Genomic DNA, 18,441 nt, shown 5'->3' with positions numbered 1-18,441 from the left:
AATACAATAACAGTACTACAAAAAAAAAAAAAAATGTAATAAAATAAAAAAAAAAAATATATATATATATATATATATATATATAATGTCAGCCTATAAAAAAAGGGGGGGTTATATAATTAAAATAGAATAAAATCCTCATATCCAGGGCTGCTGTTAGAAATCACGGGGCCCCATACAGTCTACCCTAGAGGGCCCCCCCCAGCCGAAAGAGACTGAGGACATACATTTATCAGTCCCTTTGTTCTGTAGGCTCAGCTGCACAGATGAATGAATAGCAAGCGCTCCAAGGCTTCCTGCTCATTCACAAACTGAAGCATAATAAATGCAGTTTACTATGCTTCAGTGGTGAATGGGCACAGGAGTGATTGGTACCGATCGTTCACTGTGTTCATTCAGGAAAGGAAGGGGCCAGTAAATGGCTTCCCTTGCTCTCTATCCTGAAACATCCCCAGCAGCTGCCAGCGGGAGAGGAGAGGAGGGAAGATCACAGGGGGGCCCGGACAGCAGATGGAAGGGGCACATGTGCTAGAACCCATTCCCCTGCAGTGCAGGGGGATGGGAGAAGCTGGAGGAGGAAAGAGGAGAAACTGGCAGCGCTGCAGTGGGGAGGCAGAAGAGGATCTGCAATAAGACAGTACAGCTGGACCTTGGGCTCAGCGGGTGCCTGGACCCCCCTTTTGAACCGACGGAGCCCGGGCCCAGTACAGGATAGCTTGTTGTACTGCCTTATCAGCAGCCCTGCTCATATCTTTTTTTAAATCTCAATTACAGTATTATATATTTATATATAATATATATATATATATGTATAAAATGTCTTAAGGATATATATTATTATTATTATTATTATTATTTTTATAATAAAAAAAATCTCTTGTTTTTTTTATGAGCTGACAAATGTGCAAAGATGTTTATATATTTTTTAATTATTTATTAATTTCTTTATTTTTGCAATATTGTAATTGTATCTGACAATTACAGTGGTAAACAAATCAACGCTGCCAGCGTTGTGCTTCAGCAGCATCTGCACTGCCATCTGCAGGCTGATACTTATTTTGTCAATGAATGCTTCATCATAGCGGGCAATAGAGATCACATGATCGGGAAACGCCCTGATTGGCTCCTGATAGTTAGTGGGGGGTCCTGAGCTGGCAGTGACAACTGAGGACAGTTAGCATACTGATTTATTTGTAAATCTTTTTTGTAGAGAGCTGACAGTCCCGCTGACGCTCATGTGATACTTTTATTTTACAGTCGCATTGTCTACGCTGCATTTGTTTCCCTGGTATTGGCCAGCATCACCTTTCCTCATGGGTTTGGACAGTACATGGGGGGGACTCGGGTAAGTACAGTGACTGAGGCCGCTTAACGGGGGGGGGGGGGGGGGGGACTGTGAAAGTCTCAGTTGTAAGAACAAATGCAATAAACAAAATATTAAAGTGTAAGTTCACCTTTTCACCTACCCCAGCCAGTACCGGGACAGGGTCGTCCAGTGCCCAGGGCAAGGATCATGCCATAGAATGGGTGTACAACCCTGCTCCTATTCCCTGCCCCCTTGCTTCACTGCGCCCGGGGCAGCTTTCCCTCTTGCCCACCCCCTGACCCAGGCACCTGCTGTACTTACCTTTGTGGCTGAGCAGCTAATGGTGCCCACGCAGTGGGTGTAGCGTTCTGGGGATCTCTGTCCTCTGTTCTTCTTCCCCTTCTTTCTGTAGGGCTTCTGGGGCAGATCACACCAATTCTGATTGGTCAAAGCATTCACTCCACGGCGCCGAACCAATCAGAATCCCTTTGATCCGCCCCAGAAGCCACACAGAATGAAGGTAAGGGAGAACAGGGATTTCAAATACCCAGGGCACTGACAGCTTATCACCTACAGAGGTCAGTACAGTAGGGACGGGGAGGGTGTTGGGCGTTAGTTCACCTATTCATTTTTTTTATTTAACTATCCATTCAATTCTTAACTTAAACTGTATTCCTGGGGATGGTGTTCTGTGGTCCAGGACTGGAGACCTATACAGAAATAAAAATACTGGTATTGAGGTGTCAGCCCTGCCTAGTTCTTTTCTACTGGGCTACCCATATCCTCATCTCCATACCATTGCTGGGAGATGTCCTGTAGCCCCGTCAAAGGAGGAATTAGGCAAAGAGGACAACGCTGGTCTCCTTATCTGCATACCATAGCAGGAAGAAGTTCTGTAGTCCAGCAAAGGGGAACTCGGGCAGGGCTGACACCACTGCTGAAGAATTCAGGGCAGCGGAGGCAGTGTTGTCACCTCAAACAGGAAGCAGTGGGCACACTGTATTTCTAGCAGATCAGCAGGTGTATTTACCTCTGTGTGAGATATATATATATATATATATATATATATATATATATATATATATATAATTTTTATTTATATCCTATTATATTATATTTATGTATTTATTATATTTATTATATTATACAGTATGTATTATATTCATGATATATTCTATATAATTTGTATTATATTATATATTATATATATATAATATACATTTCTTTTTAGCAAAGATTTTTTTCCTTTTTGAGGTTTGCTTCGTTGTATGAACTGTTTTTTTTTTTTTTTACCTGTAGCACTTTGAGATCTTTTGATGAAAAGGGCGTTATAAATAAAATGTATTATTTTATATATATGTGTGTGTGTGTGTGTGTGTGTGTGTGTGTGTGTGTGTGTGTGTATATTATATGTTATATGTATGTGTATTATATTATATTAATTGTATTTAATTGTAACCTATTATATTATACAGTTTATATTATATATATATATATATATATATATATATATATATATATATATATATATATATATATATATAATAATTATTATTTTCATAATTATATTATACAGTATATATTATATTTATTATATAAAAAGATATTATATATATATATATATATATATATATATATATATATATATATAATATTCATTGAATTCTATTATATTAAATTATATTACAATTTATATAATATATATCTATATATCATATTGTATATTTTTTTATGCAGCTGACAATGAAAGAACATATAGAGACTTTCATCAACAACATCACATGGGGAGAGCAAGAATTATCCTTGACTTTAAATGCCTCACGACAGCCGCCAAATCCCACATATGATGACAATTGGCTGCAGTGGACACACCCACAACTGTCCTCTGTAGAGAAGCTCGCCATCTTCATAGTTCTCAAGGTAGGTAGCACTCCTGTCAGTTGTCACCAGTCCATGCCTCTACTGTAACCTCAGCTTTACCATTAAAGGGGGCCTATAGATGTAAGGTGGTGATGGAAACTTTAGGGTGGAATAGATGAGGAAAATTATCTCTAATTACAGATATAATATATGCTTTATCCCTGCACCAGAGGAGCTTGCACTCTAATGTCCCCCCACAGTCACACTCTATTATTATACATTTATATAGCTCTGACATATACCGCAGTGCTGTACAGAGAACACTGAGCCAGTCACATCAGTCTCTGCACCAGAGGAGCTTACACTCTAATGTCCCCCCCCAGTACAATGACTGCGAGTATTGTTTTATCATCTGAGACACTGACAGCACTCTTCTCCTCTCCATAGTTCTTCATGCTGCTGTTTGCAAACACCATGATCATCCCCGCCGGGTATTTCCTGCCCGTGTTTGTCTACGGTGAGTTACCTCTACATTACGGGACTCCTCCTCCATCTGTCAACGTAAAGTTACTCCGACGCGTAAAGCAATATATTGGTTGGGGGTCAGTCAATAGAAAAAGAATAATTCTAGCCAATCAGAAAAGGAAAGGTGACGTTACTATATCCAGGCAGGCCCAGCACAGAGATTGCAAATCAGAATTTTTACACCGAGTTATCACAGCTGCTATCTATGGATTGTTAGAGAGTTAAAGAGGGACTGTAATGGCCTGTTAGCTAAGAGATAGGAGAAAGAAGTTCCATCCTTGGATATTTGTAATGACAGTGAAACTCCTCCTTAACCGCCTGACCTCCGGAAGATTTATCCCCTACATGACCATTTTTTTTGCTATTCGGCACTGCACTATTTTAACTGGTAAAAGCGTGGTCATGCAACACTGTACCCAAATGACATTTGCTATAATTTTGTTCACACAAATAGAACTTTCTTTTGGTGGGATTTCATCACCATTGGGTTTTTTTTTTTTTTTTTTTTTTTTTTTTTTAGCAGATAAATGAAAAAATATTAAAAAGTAATAATAATAATTGTTTTATTCAATTTTTTAACTTTTATTTTTTATTTTTTACATCATGTCATCAAAGTAGTTCAATGTCACCATAGTGACACTGTACTACTCTGGGGGGGTTGATCAGGGATTATTATTATTTTATTTTTTTACATTATTATTGCTTATAACAGTGATGATCACTGTTATAAGCAATAGTTTTAGATGTCATGAATGGCTTTCTTTTTTTTTTTAATCACTTTGTTTTTTATTGTTATTTTTTTCATACAGACACTAACTAAAACAACAAGGAACATACAATCCCGGCACCTAATAAAAACACAAAAAAATAAAAAATACATAAGAATAAAAGATTTACTGCTATAGAGCGGCCCTCCTGTGTAAGATCATGTATATATACATGAATATGCACTTCCACCTACAGGGGATGTGCACGTGAATAATCACAGCAGAAAGCCGATCTGCGAGTTTCGGGGACTAGATGTCCACCAGCACCCACCTATCGTTTGTAAAACACACAGAGCAGAGACCTGCCTATGTAAACAAGTCAGATCTTTGTTCTGACAGGGGAGAAGGGATGAATTTGGGGCCCTGCAAAGCTAAAATCAAAATCCATCTCTTCCCGGAGTAAAAACAGCACACAAAGTACACATAAACACTGGCTAGGTGCACACATTTAACCCGTTCATCACTCTAGATGTTTAACCCCTTCCCAGCCAGTGTCATTAGTACAGTGACAGTGTATATTGTTAGCGCTGATCACTGTATTAGTGTCAAAATAGTCAGTTAGTGTCCGATTGTTCACCACAATATCGCAGTCCCGCTGTAGGTCGCTGATCCCCCGCCTTTACTAGTATAAAAAAAATGTCCTTAAAAATATCCCCGCTATAACGTTTGCATAAAGCAATCAATATACGCTTATTGGTATTTTTTTTTACCAAAAAAAATATGTAGCAGAATACATATTTACCTACATTTATGAAGACATTTTATTTATTTTTTTTTGTTTTTATTGGATATGTTTTATAGCAGAAATTTTTAAATATTGTTTTGTGTTTTTTTTTTTTGTTTGTTTTTAATTGTCGATATTTTTTTGTTTATAGCACAAAAAATAAAAACCGCAGAGGTGATCAGATACCACCAAACGAAAGCTCTATTTGTGGGGGAAAAAAATTACATAAATTTTATTTGGGTACAGTTTCGCACAACCGCGCAATTGTCAGTTAATAGATTAAAAAAATGCACTCACATGTCATGCTGACATCTCCTCTCTACCACATGTGAGTGCATTATTTTCATCTATTTATATGATTTGCTGGTTTTCATACTCTACACTCATGTAAAATTTATGAGTATTGTTTCACATATACCACTAACTAGCAATAATTAGTAAGGTACCATCATCCAAATTAATATAGAGAAACAGGACAGGAAGGGTTTATCGGGAAAGTTGCTGTGGATGACCATGGATATATACCCATCAAGTAGGTTGTACTGGACTATCTCAGTACTGAGATACCGAGATAGTCCAGTACAACCTACTTGATGGGTATATATCCATAGTCATCCACAGCAACTGTCCCAATAGACCCTTCTTGTCCTGTTTCTCTACACTCTACACTCAGATGGAGGCGCCCTTTGCTCTTTTCATGTTTACTAGATTGACTCAGGACCTATACAGGGGAGCTGCCTCTTCCCTTTAGAAGGTCGATTCAATTTTCCCTCACATCTACCCTAGTGCATCTCTGGGAGGCTACATCAGCACTGTAGTCTTTTCCTATATAGGTTTTCTGTAGTCCTGTCCTAAGGTGACAATGCTCACTCACTGCACTGTATCTATAGAGGAGAAGCTTGACTACAGAACGCCTGCCCGTCTCCTCATCTTCATAACATTGGGAGAGATGTTCTGTAGTTAGAAACAATGTTAACTGTGAAAAGTGCAGCACAGACAGAGAGAGCAATCAGTCATCAGCTCGCTGGATTTCTGGCAGGATCATCTGGTATTTTTTGCACTTCTTGAACGCATATGCAGAAACAAAGTCTGCAAAATAATTATCATGTCAGCTGGGAAGATTTGCATTGGATGCAAGGAGCAGTAAAGTGCAATCCGTGAACAGGAGGCAGTGGCTGCAGAAATAAAGGTCAAATATGGCTACCACCCTACACAGACACAATAAAAGGGTTATAGACCATTACTACACTTTAATCATTCATATTAATTACAAGCAGATGGCATTCCTAGGTAAAAAGATCAGTGATTCCATGTTGGGTACTTGGAAGCCCTCCTGTAGATATTGGATGGTTTTCCCGGCTGGGGTGGTCACTTAAGACGTCTCGGTGTGGACCGTTCATTCACATCCTTGTATTTCATGTCCATTACAGGTGCCGGCCTCGGACGACTGTACGGAGAAATTATGGCAAAGATCTTCCCAAATGGTTTCATCTCAGAAGGCATCCCCATCAAGATCACTCCGGCAGGATACGCACTCGCAGGTTACAAAATAATGTTCTTAAATCTGACCTCCGGCCTTTCCTTCAGTATTGCACAGTTGTACCCAGGGCCTTCTTAAATATTTATTTGGACCCTGGGCAAACATTTTCTTGGGCCCTCCCGAATCCACTTATCAACTATTTGCTGGCAATGCGGACTCAAGGGGCAGCTGCTTTGGGCCCCACGACAATGACTAGGCCCAGGGCAGCTTCCCCTTTTGCCCTGCGTTAAAGACTGCCCTGGTTATACCGGCTCCTCTCCTGGAATGAAATTGCTTCCTCTGATTTCACTGCACTCTGTAAGCTTCTCACAATGTGCATTAGAAGCTGCAGCAAGTCTTACAGAGTCTTCCTCATTTCCTGGTTGGTGGACATCCAGCATCAACTCCAGCTTGACTATCCTTGCCCTTTCATTCACTGGATTTCAGTTCCTTCAATCCTTTCATACTCTGTGATGTTCTGCCATCTTGCCCCTCTCCTCATGCCATCTTTTCTCCTTCCCGTAGGTGCGGCGGCGTATTCCGGAGCGGTCACCCACACCCTCTCTACAGCTCTGCTGGTGTTTGAGCTGACGGGACAAATGTCCCACATTCTGCCGGTCCTCATCGCTGTTCTCATAGCCAACGCCATCAGCCAGAGCTGCCAGAACTCCTTCTTCGACCTCATCATCATCATCAAGAAACTGCCGTACCTCCCCAAGCTGAAAATTGGGAAGAACTGGTAATGCACAAATCATTTAATTATGGGATTGGTTCTGCTGGGTGAAAGTAGGATTAACCCTTTTCGCTCCTGGTGGCCTTTTTTATTTTTATTTTTCACGCAAACACTCCAGCATCAGTGGCGGCTGCCCATGCAGGGAGCAAGGGCACCGCCCCCCTAATCCATGCACCTGACTCATAATCTGCATGCAGGGCACCGGACACATGGATTCTAATGGTGTTTTTTTTTTTCGAAGCACGTGATTAGAGCCTGAGGCTCTAATTGCCTTCAAAAAGGGTGGGCCCTGGACACAGAGCACTGCGCCCAGAGCCCACCCAGTTGTGTGACAATGGTGAATTATTATTCGCTAATGTCTTCATGTTTCTCCTCCCGACAAATCAGGAAGCGGGCCTTGAGGCTTCACAGCCGCTTTCCTACTGAGCATGCACGAAGCGCGCTGAGCTTTGTGAATGGGCCACAGTCTTCTCGGACTTGTGAAGTTTCCTTAAATGCTGTGGGGGAAGGAGTGGGGCCGCGGTGAACTGAGCTGGAAGTGGTAGTGGGTACCTGTCAAACCCAGGTACCCGCTCCCCCCCAAAAGGTTCCAAATGTGGCAGGGGGGAGGAGGCAGACAGACAAAGCTTCCCCTTTTGGGTGGAGCTCCACTCTAAGTAGCTACAGCAACAGGTTTCTTTTTTTTTTTCTCTTTTGGGTTTGAACCATAGGAAAAAGCAGCTATGGACAGCTTGGTCTGCATGTAAATGTGAAGAAAATTATTAGTAAAGGCATGTAAAACAACATAAAAGAATAAGGCCTCGTTCATACGGGCCATACCATTGCATACGCTCATGCAGGCCCATGTTTACCCACATGGGGATGCATAGGTGTTCCATGCAGTCAGTCCCATTGATGCCTGGTGATTAGAGTGCAGCAGCTTCACGGACAATATGACATACAGACGTGTGCATGTCCCCAAATTCGCACTGTTTGCATTTGGGGACACGCACCAGCACAGAGGTCGTACCTAGAGCAGTGTCTATGTCTGTGAAGCCGCTGCATCTGAATTGACACCAATGGGACTCCCTGCATGGAAATGCACAGAACACCTGTGAGGGTAAACATGGCCCTGCATGGGTGTACGCTATGGTATGGCCCATGTGAACGAGGCCTAGGTATTCCCAATACAATGATTAGAGCTTTTAACCACTTGCTTACTGGGCACTTAAACCCCCCTCAGTCCCAGACCAATTTTCAGCTTTCAGCGCTGATGCACTTTGAATGACAATGACAATTGTGCGGTCATACAACACTGTACCCAAATGAAATTTTTATAATTTTTTTCCCACAAATAGAGCTTTCTTTTGGTGGTATTTAGTTACAGCTCGGAGTTTTATTTTTTGCTAAACAAACAAAAAAAGATGCAAAAAAAAAAAAATCATGTTTTAATAGTTTGTTATAAAATTTTGCAAACGGGTCATTTTTCTCCTTCATTGAAGTGCGCTGATTAGGCGGCACTGATAGGCTGCATTGGTGGGCACTGATGGGCTGTATTGGTGGGCACTGATAGGCTGCACCGGTGGGCACTGATAGGCATAGTTAAGGCGGCACTAATAGGCACAGATAAGGCGGCACCGATGGGCACAGATAAGGCGGCACTGATGGGCAAAGATGGGCACAGATAAGATGGCACGGATGGGTGGCACGGATAAGTGGCACGGATGGGCACTGATAGGTACCACAGATAGATGGGACTGATGGGCACTGATAGGTGGCACTGATAGGTGGCTCTGATAGGTGGCACTGCTGGGCACTGATGGGCGGCACTGCTGGGCACAGATGGGCGGCACTGCTGGGCACTGATGGGCGGCACTGGGGTGCAGCACCTTTGAGGCAGATTGGGTGGCACTGTGGGTGGCACTGTGGGTGGCACTGTGGGGTGGCACTGTGGGTGGCACTGTGGGTGGCACTGTGGGCACTATGGGCACTGACGGGGGGCACTGACGGGGGGCACTTACTTTTGCTTTTATTTTACTTCAGGATGGCACTGCGGGAGGCAGGTGGGCACAGGCGGGTGGCAGGTGGTCCCTTGTATTGATGGCCGTGATCGGGACTGATGTCCCGATCACGGCCGCCGGTGATCGGCTTTTTTTTTTCTCTCCTCGCGCTGTCAGCGTGAGGAGGAATAATAGCCGATTACCGGCTCCGTTCTATCACATGATCAGCTGTCATTGGCTGACAGCTGATCACGTGATAAGGGGTCGGGATCGACCCCTTACACGGATCGGTGATCAGGCGAGTCTCACGGACTCGCCGATCACAGAGCGCGCCGCGCGCGCCCCTCAGGGGGCGCGCAGGCCGCTCGTAACCGGGACGACGTCAATAGACATAGTCCCGGAAATGTAGGTCCGCGCTAATGCCGTCATTTGGCAATAGCGCGGATCTGTAGTGGTTAAACACGTACAGTAACCAGAATATATTATTTTTCACTATAGCAGACCTAATTATGTGCTCTTACCCTCCCAGTGCCCATGACGTATGTGCCGAGGACTTCATGGTGACAGAGTTGAGATATCTGGTGAAAGGGTTTAAGTACAAGGACATCCGACACCTGCTGAAAACCTCTGATCTAAAGCAGTACCCCATCGTGGATTCCGAAGGTTAGTGCTTTCCCCTTTTCTATATCTGTAGTCTTAAAGGCTAAGGTCACCATTGTAATAACATGTACTGTGCTGTCCAGGGACCCCCATATGTTGTAAAACAATGCAAAGCTTTAAAATGTGGAGTTTCATTTAAGTGCCGTACTTATAGGCCAATCGCAGCTTCCCCACAGCCTGGCTAAAAAAACAACTAAATTCTGCACCATCCTGCCTGTGATCTGGGATGCCCCGAACTTTGGCCGTGTTCCCGACATCTCTGAAATGAGCGATCTCCAGCTTTCAAGACCTGCGCTCTCCTTTCCTATTCAAAAAGAGAAATCATCGCTGCATAAAATGTGTTGATATGGTTTAAAAAATATATTACTTTACAAGAAGAAACTCTCAGCTCTGTACTAGTTGTACAGTGGTGTGAAAAAGTGTTTGCCCCCTTCCTCATTTCCTGTTCCTTTGCATGTTTGTCACACTTAAGTGTTTCGGAACATCAAACCAATTTAAACAATAGTCAAGGACAACACAAGTAAACACAAAATGCAATTTGTAAATGAAGGTGTTTATTATTAAAGGTGAAAAAAAATCCAAACCATCATGGCCCTGTGTGAAAAAGTGATTGCCCCTAAACCTAATAACTGGTTGGGCCACCCTTAGCAGCAACAACTGCAACCAAGCGTTTGCGATAACGTGCAATGAGGCTTTTACAGCGTCCTGGAGGAATTTTGGCCCACTCATCTTTGCAGAATTGTCCTAATTCAGTTACATTAGAGGGTTTTCGAGCATGAACGGCCTTTTTAAGGTCATACCACAACATCTCAATAGGATTCAGGTCAGGACTTTGGCTAGGCCACTCCAAAGTCTTCATTTTGTTTTTCTTCAGCCATTCGGTGGTGGACTTGCTGGTGTGTTTAGGATCATTGTCCTGCTGCAGAACCCAAGTTCGTTTCAGCTTGAGTACACGAACAGATGGTCGGACATTCTCCTTCAGGATCTCTTGGTAGACAGCAGAATTCATAGTTCCTTTTATCACGGCAAGTCTTCCAGGTCCTGAAGCAGCAAAACAGCCCCAGACCATCACACTACCACCACCATATTTTACTGTTGGTATAATGTTCTTTTTATGAAATGCAGTGTTCCTTCTACGCCAGATATACTTGGACACACACCTTCCAAAGAGTTCCACTTTTGTCTCATCGGTCCACAGAATGTTGTCCCAAAAGTCTTGGGGATCATCAAGATGTGTTGTGGAGAAATTGAGACGAGCTTGATGTTCTTTTTGCTCAGCAGTGGTTTTCTCCTTGGAACTCTGCCATGCAGGCCATTTTTGCCCAGTCTTTTCTTGGAGGCATGAACGCTGACCTTAACTGAGGCAAGTGAGGCCTGCAGTTCCTTGGACGTTGTTGTGGGGTCTTTTGTGACCTCTTGGATGAGTCGTCGCTGCGCTCTTGGGGTAATTTTGGGCGGCCGGCCACTCCTGGGAAAGTTCACCACTGTTCCATGTCTTCGCCATTTGTGGATAATGGCTCTCACTGTGGTTCGCTGGATTCCCAAAGCTTTGGAAATGGCTTTATAACCCTTTCCAGACTGATAGATCTCAATTACTTTCTTTCTCAATTGTTCCTGAATTTCTTTGGGTCTCGGCATGATGTGTAGCTTTTAACCCCCCTGACGGTATTCCCGAGTCTGACTCGGGGTGGATTTTTTATACCAAGAGCGGTATCCCCGAGTCAGACTCGGGACTGCATCGCTGGATCCAGGAGGAGGATTACTTACCTTCTCCCTCGGATCCAGCGTTGTCTCCCCGCTGTACGAGCGAGCCGTGTCTCGCTCGATGCATTACATCGCCGATCTCCGTGCCCTGCGAGCGTTGCGACGCACGGGCACGGAGATCGGCGCCAAATTCAAAAAGTGAAACAAACAGTAAACATACAGTATAATGTAATCTTACAGATTACATTGCTGTATGTAAATATTTCACATCCCCGTTGTCCCTAGTGGTCTGCCCAGTGTCCTGCATGCAGTTTTATATAATAAAAACTGTTCTTTATGCCTGGAAACTGGAGATTGCCCATAGCAACCAAAACTGTCACTGTACATCAAAAATGATTTTAGACCAGCTAGAAAACAGCGATAATAAATTAGAATCACTCGCAGAATTGAGCGATAGCAATTTGTGGGGAGATCCGTCATCAAATACTGAAAAGTAATGACAGTGACAATTCTGCAACTGAGCAAATTTCAGTGTTTTTGATTTGATTACATTATTGAATAATTTTTATTATTGTTATATTATTATTTGGTACAATTATTTATAATTATTTATTATATTATAATTTATGATTTAATTTTTCAAACTTTATCATACCCGGGATGTCTGCTAGACTCTGGTTTGGACAGATTTAAGAGAGTTATTCCTAAGAATTGCAGGACTACAATATAAAACGCCAAATTTTCATGCAAAATAATGGTACCGCTTTTAGCACCTAAAATCCGAAATAATCGTACCGCCAGGGAGGTTAAGGATCTTCTGGTGGACCTTACTGTGTCAAGCAGCTCCTATTTAAGTGATGCCTTGATTGTAAACAGGTGTGGCAATAATCAGGCCTGGGTGTGGCTAGAGAAATTGAACTCAGGTGTGGACAACCGCAGTTATAGTATGTTTTAACAAGGGGGGCAATCACTTTTTCACACAGGGCCATGATGGTTTGGATTTTTTTTCACCTTTAATAATAAACACCTTCATTTACAAATTGCATTTTGTGTTTACTTGTGTTGTCCTTGACTATTGTTTAAATTGGTTTGACGTTCCGAAACACTTAAGTGTGACAAACATGCAAAGGAACAGGAAATAAGGAAGGGGGCAAACACTTTTTCACACCACTGTATATCACATCTACTCATCCAATGACGCTGCACTACAGGGCACTTACTGCTTCTGAGTGGTTGCCACTGTGTATGATGACATCACAATGCTTAGTCTTGCCCCTAATGCATTTTGCCTTAGAAGACTTTCCCAGGAGAAGTCAATGTTCCTGAAGAAGCCTTCTAAGAAGAAACATGTTGGGATAGGCATTGACCCATTGACCAGTAAGTGCAAACTTAATTTGCGCTAATGAACACCATGAGCAGGCAGAGTAGCTAGGAAGAACCCTTAAAACATGTAAAAATGAGCCAAGTGCTCCCTCTGCTGGCTGGATAGAAAACTACATACAATAATATTTATATACAGAATATATCTACAAAAAACACTCTACAGTCTTTATTTTTAGATGAAGGTATCCAAATGCAGCTGAACAAAATTAAGTAATTGTTCTACTATAAGCACAGTCTACTGTTGTGTTTCTCTCTCTCTCCCAATATGCCATTGAACCCTCTTTTCTTATTTCTCACCCAGACTCTAAGATCCTCCTCGGCTCGGTCAGCAAAAAAACACTCAGCAAAATCTTGGCAGATCAGCTCAGCACAGAACGCAGGATCCAATACATGATAAACCAAACTGGCACCAACCTTGACAGCAACCTGACTGTTACTGTAAGACAACTTTTGGGGACTTGACTGGGGTGAAGGGTACAAAATCCTATACTTATCACAGAAAAACCCAGGAAGTGAGAGGGATAGGTAGCGTCACTCCCCCTCTCGCCTCCTGGTCAGTGCCAGACAGCACTGCAGGTCTTTTACAGCGGCCATCAGACACAGGTTTCTGAAGCAATGGCAGCAAGCAACACTACGTATAGATGCATGCAGTATCTGGAAGAGGGGTGAGGCTCACATGCAGACCCATTTACCTTGGGACTCTGAACCCAACCACAATGACCCTAAGGTTGGGTTGAGGTTTAGAAGATCCCAGCTAGGGGAGTAGAAAAGTTGAATATCCCTTCTGCGCCTGGTTGGGTTGAGGTTTGGTACATTCCAGCTAGGGGAGTAGAGGAAACGAACCTCCATTCTATCCCTGGATCCTTTGCAAGTTTCCAAAGTGAACGTATGCTGACACAACTCCCAATGACTTGGGACCATGAACCCAACCACAATGGCCCTATGGTTGGATTGAGGTCTAATAGATCCCAGATAGGAGAGTAGAAGAGCTGGGAAGGATTAAAAGCATCATGTGCTTGGTGCTGAGGATTTTGGTGGGCCTTTTACGGGGCACCCTTCTGTGTTTCTAAGAGCCTGTGTTGGCATGAGCCCAAACTCTAAAAGGCACATGTAAACAAGGGAAGCCTGGCATTTGATTTGCCAGGTTGCCGTAAGGGCCATGCATTGGCCTGCACTCTGAGCTGAAAGAGTGCAGCCGAGCAGGCCTAACACTATGGAAGCCCCAGATTTCTGCAAGAGCCCTGCATTGGCGTGCACCAGGCTTCCGTTAGGACTGCTCATGAGGTGCCCATTATCAATCCAACCACCCTGCCCAGGCGGTGCATGCATAATGCAGGGCCCATCAGGGGAGAACTCTGTTGGCCCATTGCTTTTCTTGAGCAGTGTGTTCTTTTTGGGTGGCTGGGCCTATATTAAGGTAGGGGCCTGGAGCTGCAGCTCCAATAGCCCTTAGGTTAATCCAGCCCTGCTTAACATTCATTATAAACCAAACCAAAATGACCCTAAGGTTAGGTTGAGGTTTAGTAGATCCCATCTAGGGGAGAGGAAGAACTGACCATCCATTCTACCCCTGGATCCTTTGCAGGTTTCCACAGTAAATGTATGCTGACATCATTCCCAATGCCTTGGGAAACTGAATACAACCACAATGGCCCTAAGGTTGGGTTGAGGTTTAGGAGATTCCAGTTAGGTTGGGGTGAGGTTTACTAGATTTCAAATAGGAAAGTAGAAGAGCTGAACATTCACTCTAACCCAAACCACAATGGCCCTAAGGTTGGTTTAAGGTTTAGTAGATCCCAACTAGGGGAGTAGAAGAGCCGAGCATCCATTCTGCAACTAAATCCTTTGCAAATTTCCAAAGTGAACATATGCTGACATAAATCCCAATGCCTTGGGACTCTGAACCAAACCACAGTGGCCCTAAAGTTGGGTTGAGGTTTAAAAGATCCCAGCTGGGGAGTATAAAAGTTGAACATCCATTCTACCTTTGGATTCTTTGCAGGTTTTCCAAAGTGAATGTATACTGACATAATTCCCAATGTTGGGACTCCGAATCAAACCACAATGGCCCTAGGGTTGGGTTGAGGTTTAGAAGATCCCAGCTTGAACATCTATTCTGCACTTAGACCCTTTTTCCGCTTAAATCGCTTTTCCTCTAATTTTAGTGATTGGCTGCGAGTCTTATTAACCACTTGCCGACCGCCTCACACACATATACCTCGGCAGAATGGCACAGGCAGGCAAATGGGTGTACCACTCCATAGATGCACACTTCTGTACTCACCACCACTCCATAGATGAAGACTTGTGTACTCACCACCACTCCATAGATGAACACTTCTGTACTCACCACCACTCCATAGATGAACACTTCTGTACTCACCACCACTCCATAGATGCACACTTCTGTACTCACCACCACTCCATAGATGCACACTTCTGTACTCACCACCACTCCATAGATGAAGACTTGTGTACTCACCACCACTCCATAGATGAACACTTCTGTACTCACCACCACTCCATAGATGCACACTTCTGTACTCACCACCACTCCATAGATGAACACTTCTGTACTCACCACCACTCCATAGATGAACACTTCTGTACTCACCACCACTCCATAGATGCACACTTCTGTACTCACCACCACTCCATAGATGCACACTTCTGTACTCACCACCACTCCATAGATGAACACTCCTGTACTCACCACCACTCCATAGATGCACACTTCTGAACTCACCACCACTCCATAGATGAACACTTCTGTACTCACCACCACTCCATAGATGAACACTTCTGTACTCACCACCACTCCATAGATGAACACTTCTGTACTCACCACCACTCCATAGATGCACACTTCTGTACTCACCACCACTCCATAGATGCACACTTCTGTACTCACCACCACTCCATAGATGAACACTTCTGTACTCACCACCACTCCATAGATGAACACTTCTGTACTCATCACCACTCCATAGATGAACACTTCTGTACTCACCACCACTCCATAGATGAACACTTCTGTACTCACCACCACTCCATAGATGAACACTTCTGTACTCACCACCACTCCATAGATGAACACTTCTGTACTCATCACCACTCCATAGATGAACACTTCTGTACTCACCACCACTCCATAGATGAACACTTCTGTACTCACCACCACTCCATAGATGAACACTTCTGTACTCATCACCACTCCATAGATGAACACTTCTGTACTCATCACCACTCCATAGATGCACACTTCTGTACTCACCACCACTCCATAGATGAACACTTCTGTACTCACCACCACTCCATAGATGAACACTTCTGTACTCATCACCACTCCATAGATGAACACTTCTGTACTCACCACCACTCCATAGATGCACACTTCTGAACTCACCACCACTCCATAGATGCACACTTCTGTACTCACCACCACTCCATAGATGCACACTTCTGTACTCACCACCACTCATAGATGCGCACTTCTGTACTCACCACCACTCCATAGATGCACACTTCTGTACTCACCACCACTCCATAGATGCACACTTCTGTACTCACCACCACTCCATAGATGCACACTTCTGTACTCACCACCACTCCACAGATGCACACTTCTGAACTCACCACCACTCCATAGATGCACACTTCTGAACTCACCACCACTCCATAGATGCACACTTCTGTACTCACCACCACTCCATAGATGCACACTTCTGTACTCACCACCACTCCATAGATGTGCACTTCTGTACTCACCACCACTCCATAGATGCACACTTCTGTACTCAACACCACTCCATAGATGCACACTTCTGTACTCACCACCACTCCATAGATGCACACTTCTGTACTCACCACCACTCCACAGATGCACACTTCTGAACTCACCACCACTCCATAGATGCACACTTCTGTACTCACCACCACTCCACAGATGAACACTTCTGTACTCACCACCACTCCATAGATGCACACTTCTGAACTCACCGCCACTCCATAGATGCACACTTCTGTACTCACCGCCACTCCATAGATGCACACTTCTGTACTCACCACCACTCCATAGATGCGCACTTCTGTACTCACCACCACTCCATAGATGCACACTTCTGTACTCACCACCACTCCACAGATGCACACTTCTGAACTCACCACCACTCCATAGATGCACACTTCTGAACTCACCACCACTCCATAGATGCACACTTCTTTACTCACCACCACTCCACAGATGAACACTTCTGTACTCACCACCACTCCATAGATGCGCAGTTCTGTACTCACCACCACTCCATAGATGCACACTTCTGTACTCACCACCACTCCACAGATGAACACTTCTGTACTCACCACCACTCCATAGATACACACTTCTGTACTCATCACCACTCCACAGATGCACACTTCTGAACTCACCACCACTCCATAGATGCACACTTCTGAACTCACCACCACTCCATAGATGCACACTTCTGTACTCACCACCACTGCACAGATGAACACTTCTGTACTCACCACCACTCCATAGATGAACACTTCTGTACTCATCACCACTCCATAGATGCACACTTCTGTACTCACCACCACTCCATAGATGAACACTTCTGTACTCACCACCACTCCATAGATGAACACTTCTGTACTCATCACCACTCCATAGATGAACACTTCTGTACTCACCACCACTCCATAGATGCACACTTCTGAACTCACCACCACTCCATAGATGCACACTTCTGTACTCACCACCACTCCATAGATGCACACTTCTGTACTCACCACCACTCATAGATGCGCACTTCTGTACTCACCACCACTCCATAGATGCACACTTCTGTACTCACCACCACTCCATAGATGCACACTTCTGTACTCACCACCACTCCATAGATGCACACTTCTGTACTCACCACCACTCCACAGATGCACACTTCTGAACTCACCACCACTCCATAGATGCACACTTCTGAACTCACCACCACTCCATAGATGCACACTTCTGTACTCACCACCACTCCATAGATGCACACTTCTGTACTCACCACCACTCCATAGATGTGCACTTCTGTACTCACCACCACTCCATAGATGCACACTTCTGTACTCACCACCACTCCATAGATGCACACTTCTGTACTCACCACCACTCCATAGATGCACACTTCTGTACTCACCACCACTCCACAGATGCACACTTCTGAACTCACCACCACTCCATAGATGCACACTTCTGTACTCACCACCACTCCACAGATGAACACTTCTGTAC

General features: G+C 43.9%; 1 protein-coding gene across 1 annotated transcript in view; it reads left to right on the top strand.

The window, feature by feature from the left end:
- The window catches only part of LOC143961617 (chloride channel protein ClC-Kb-like), an 88,938-nt gene that overhangs the window by 56,700 nt on the left and 13,797 nt on the right, over positions 1-18,441 (top strand). The window contains 7 exon segments of the mRNA XM_077470938.1: positions 1,258-1,345; positions 3,044-3,226; positions 3,614-3,683; positions 6,613-6,723; positions 7,227-7,440; positions 9,943-10,076; positions 13,462-13,598. Coding sequence (XP_077327064.1) covers positions 1,258-1,345; positions 3,044-3,226; positions 3,614-3,683; positions 6,613-6,723; positions 7,227-7,440; positions 9,943-10,076; positions 13,462-13,598 — 937 coding nt within the window.

This window comes from Lithobates pipiens, unplaced genomic scaffold (assembly GCF_037356315.1).
Source record: "Lithobates pipiens isolate NorthernLeopardFrog02 unplaced genomic scaffold, aLitPip1_a1.2 Scaffold_8, whole genome shotgun sequence".
Taxonomy (NCBI): Eukaryota; Metazoa; Chordata; class Amphibia; order Anura; family Ranidae; genus Lithobates; species Lithobates pipiens.
The sequence above is the reverse complement of the archived record's forward strand: the minus strand, read 5'-3'. Positions and strand labels throughout refer to the sequence as shown.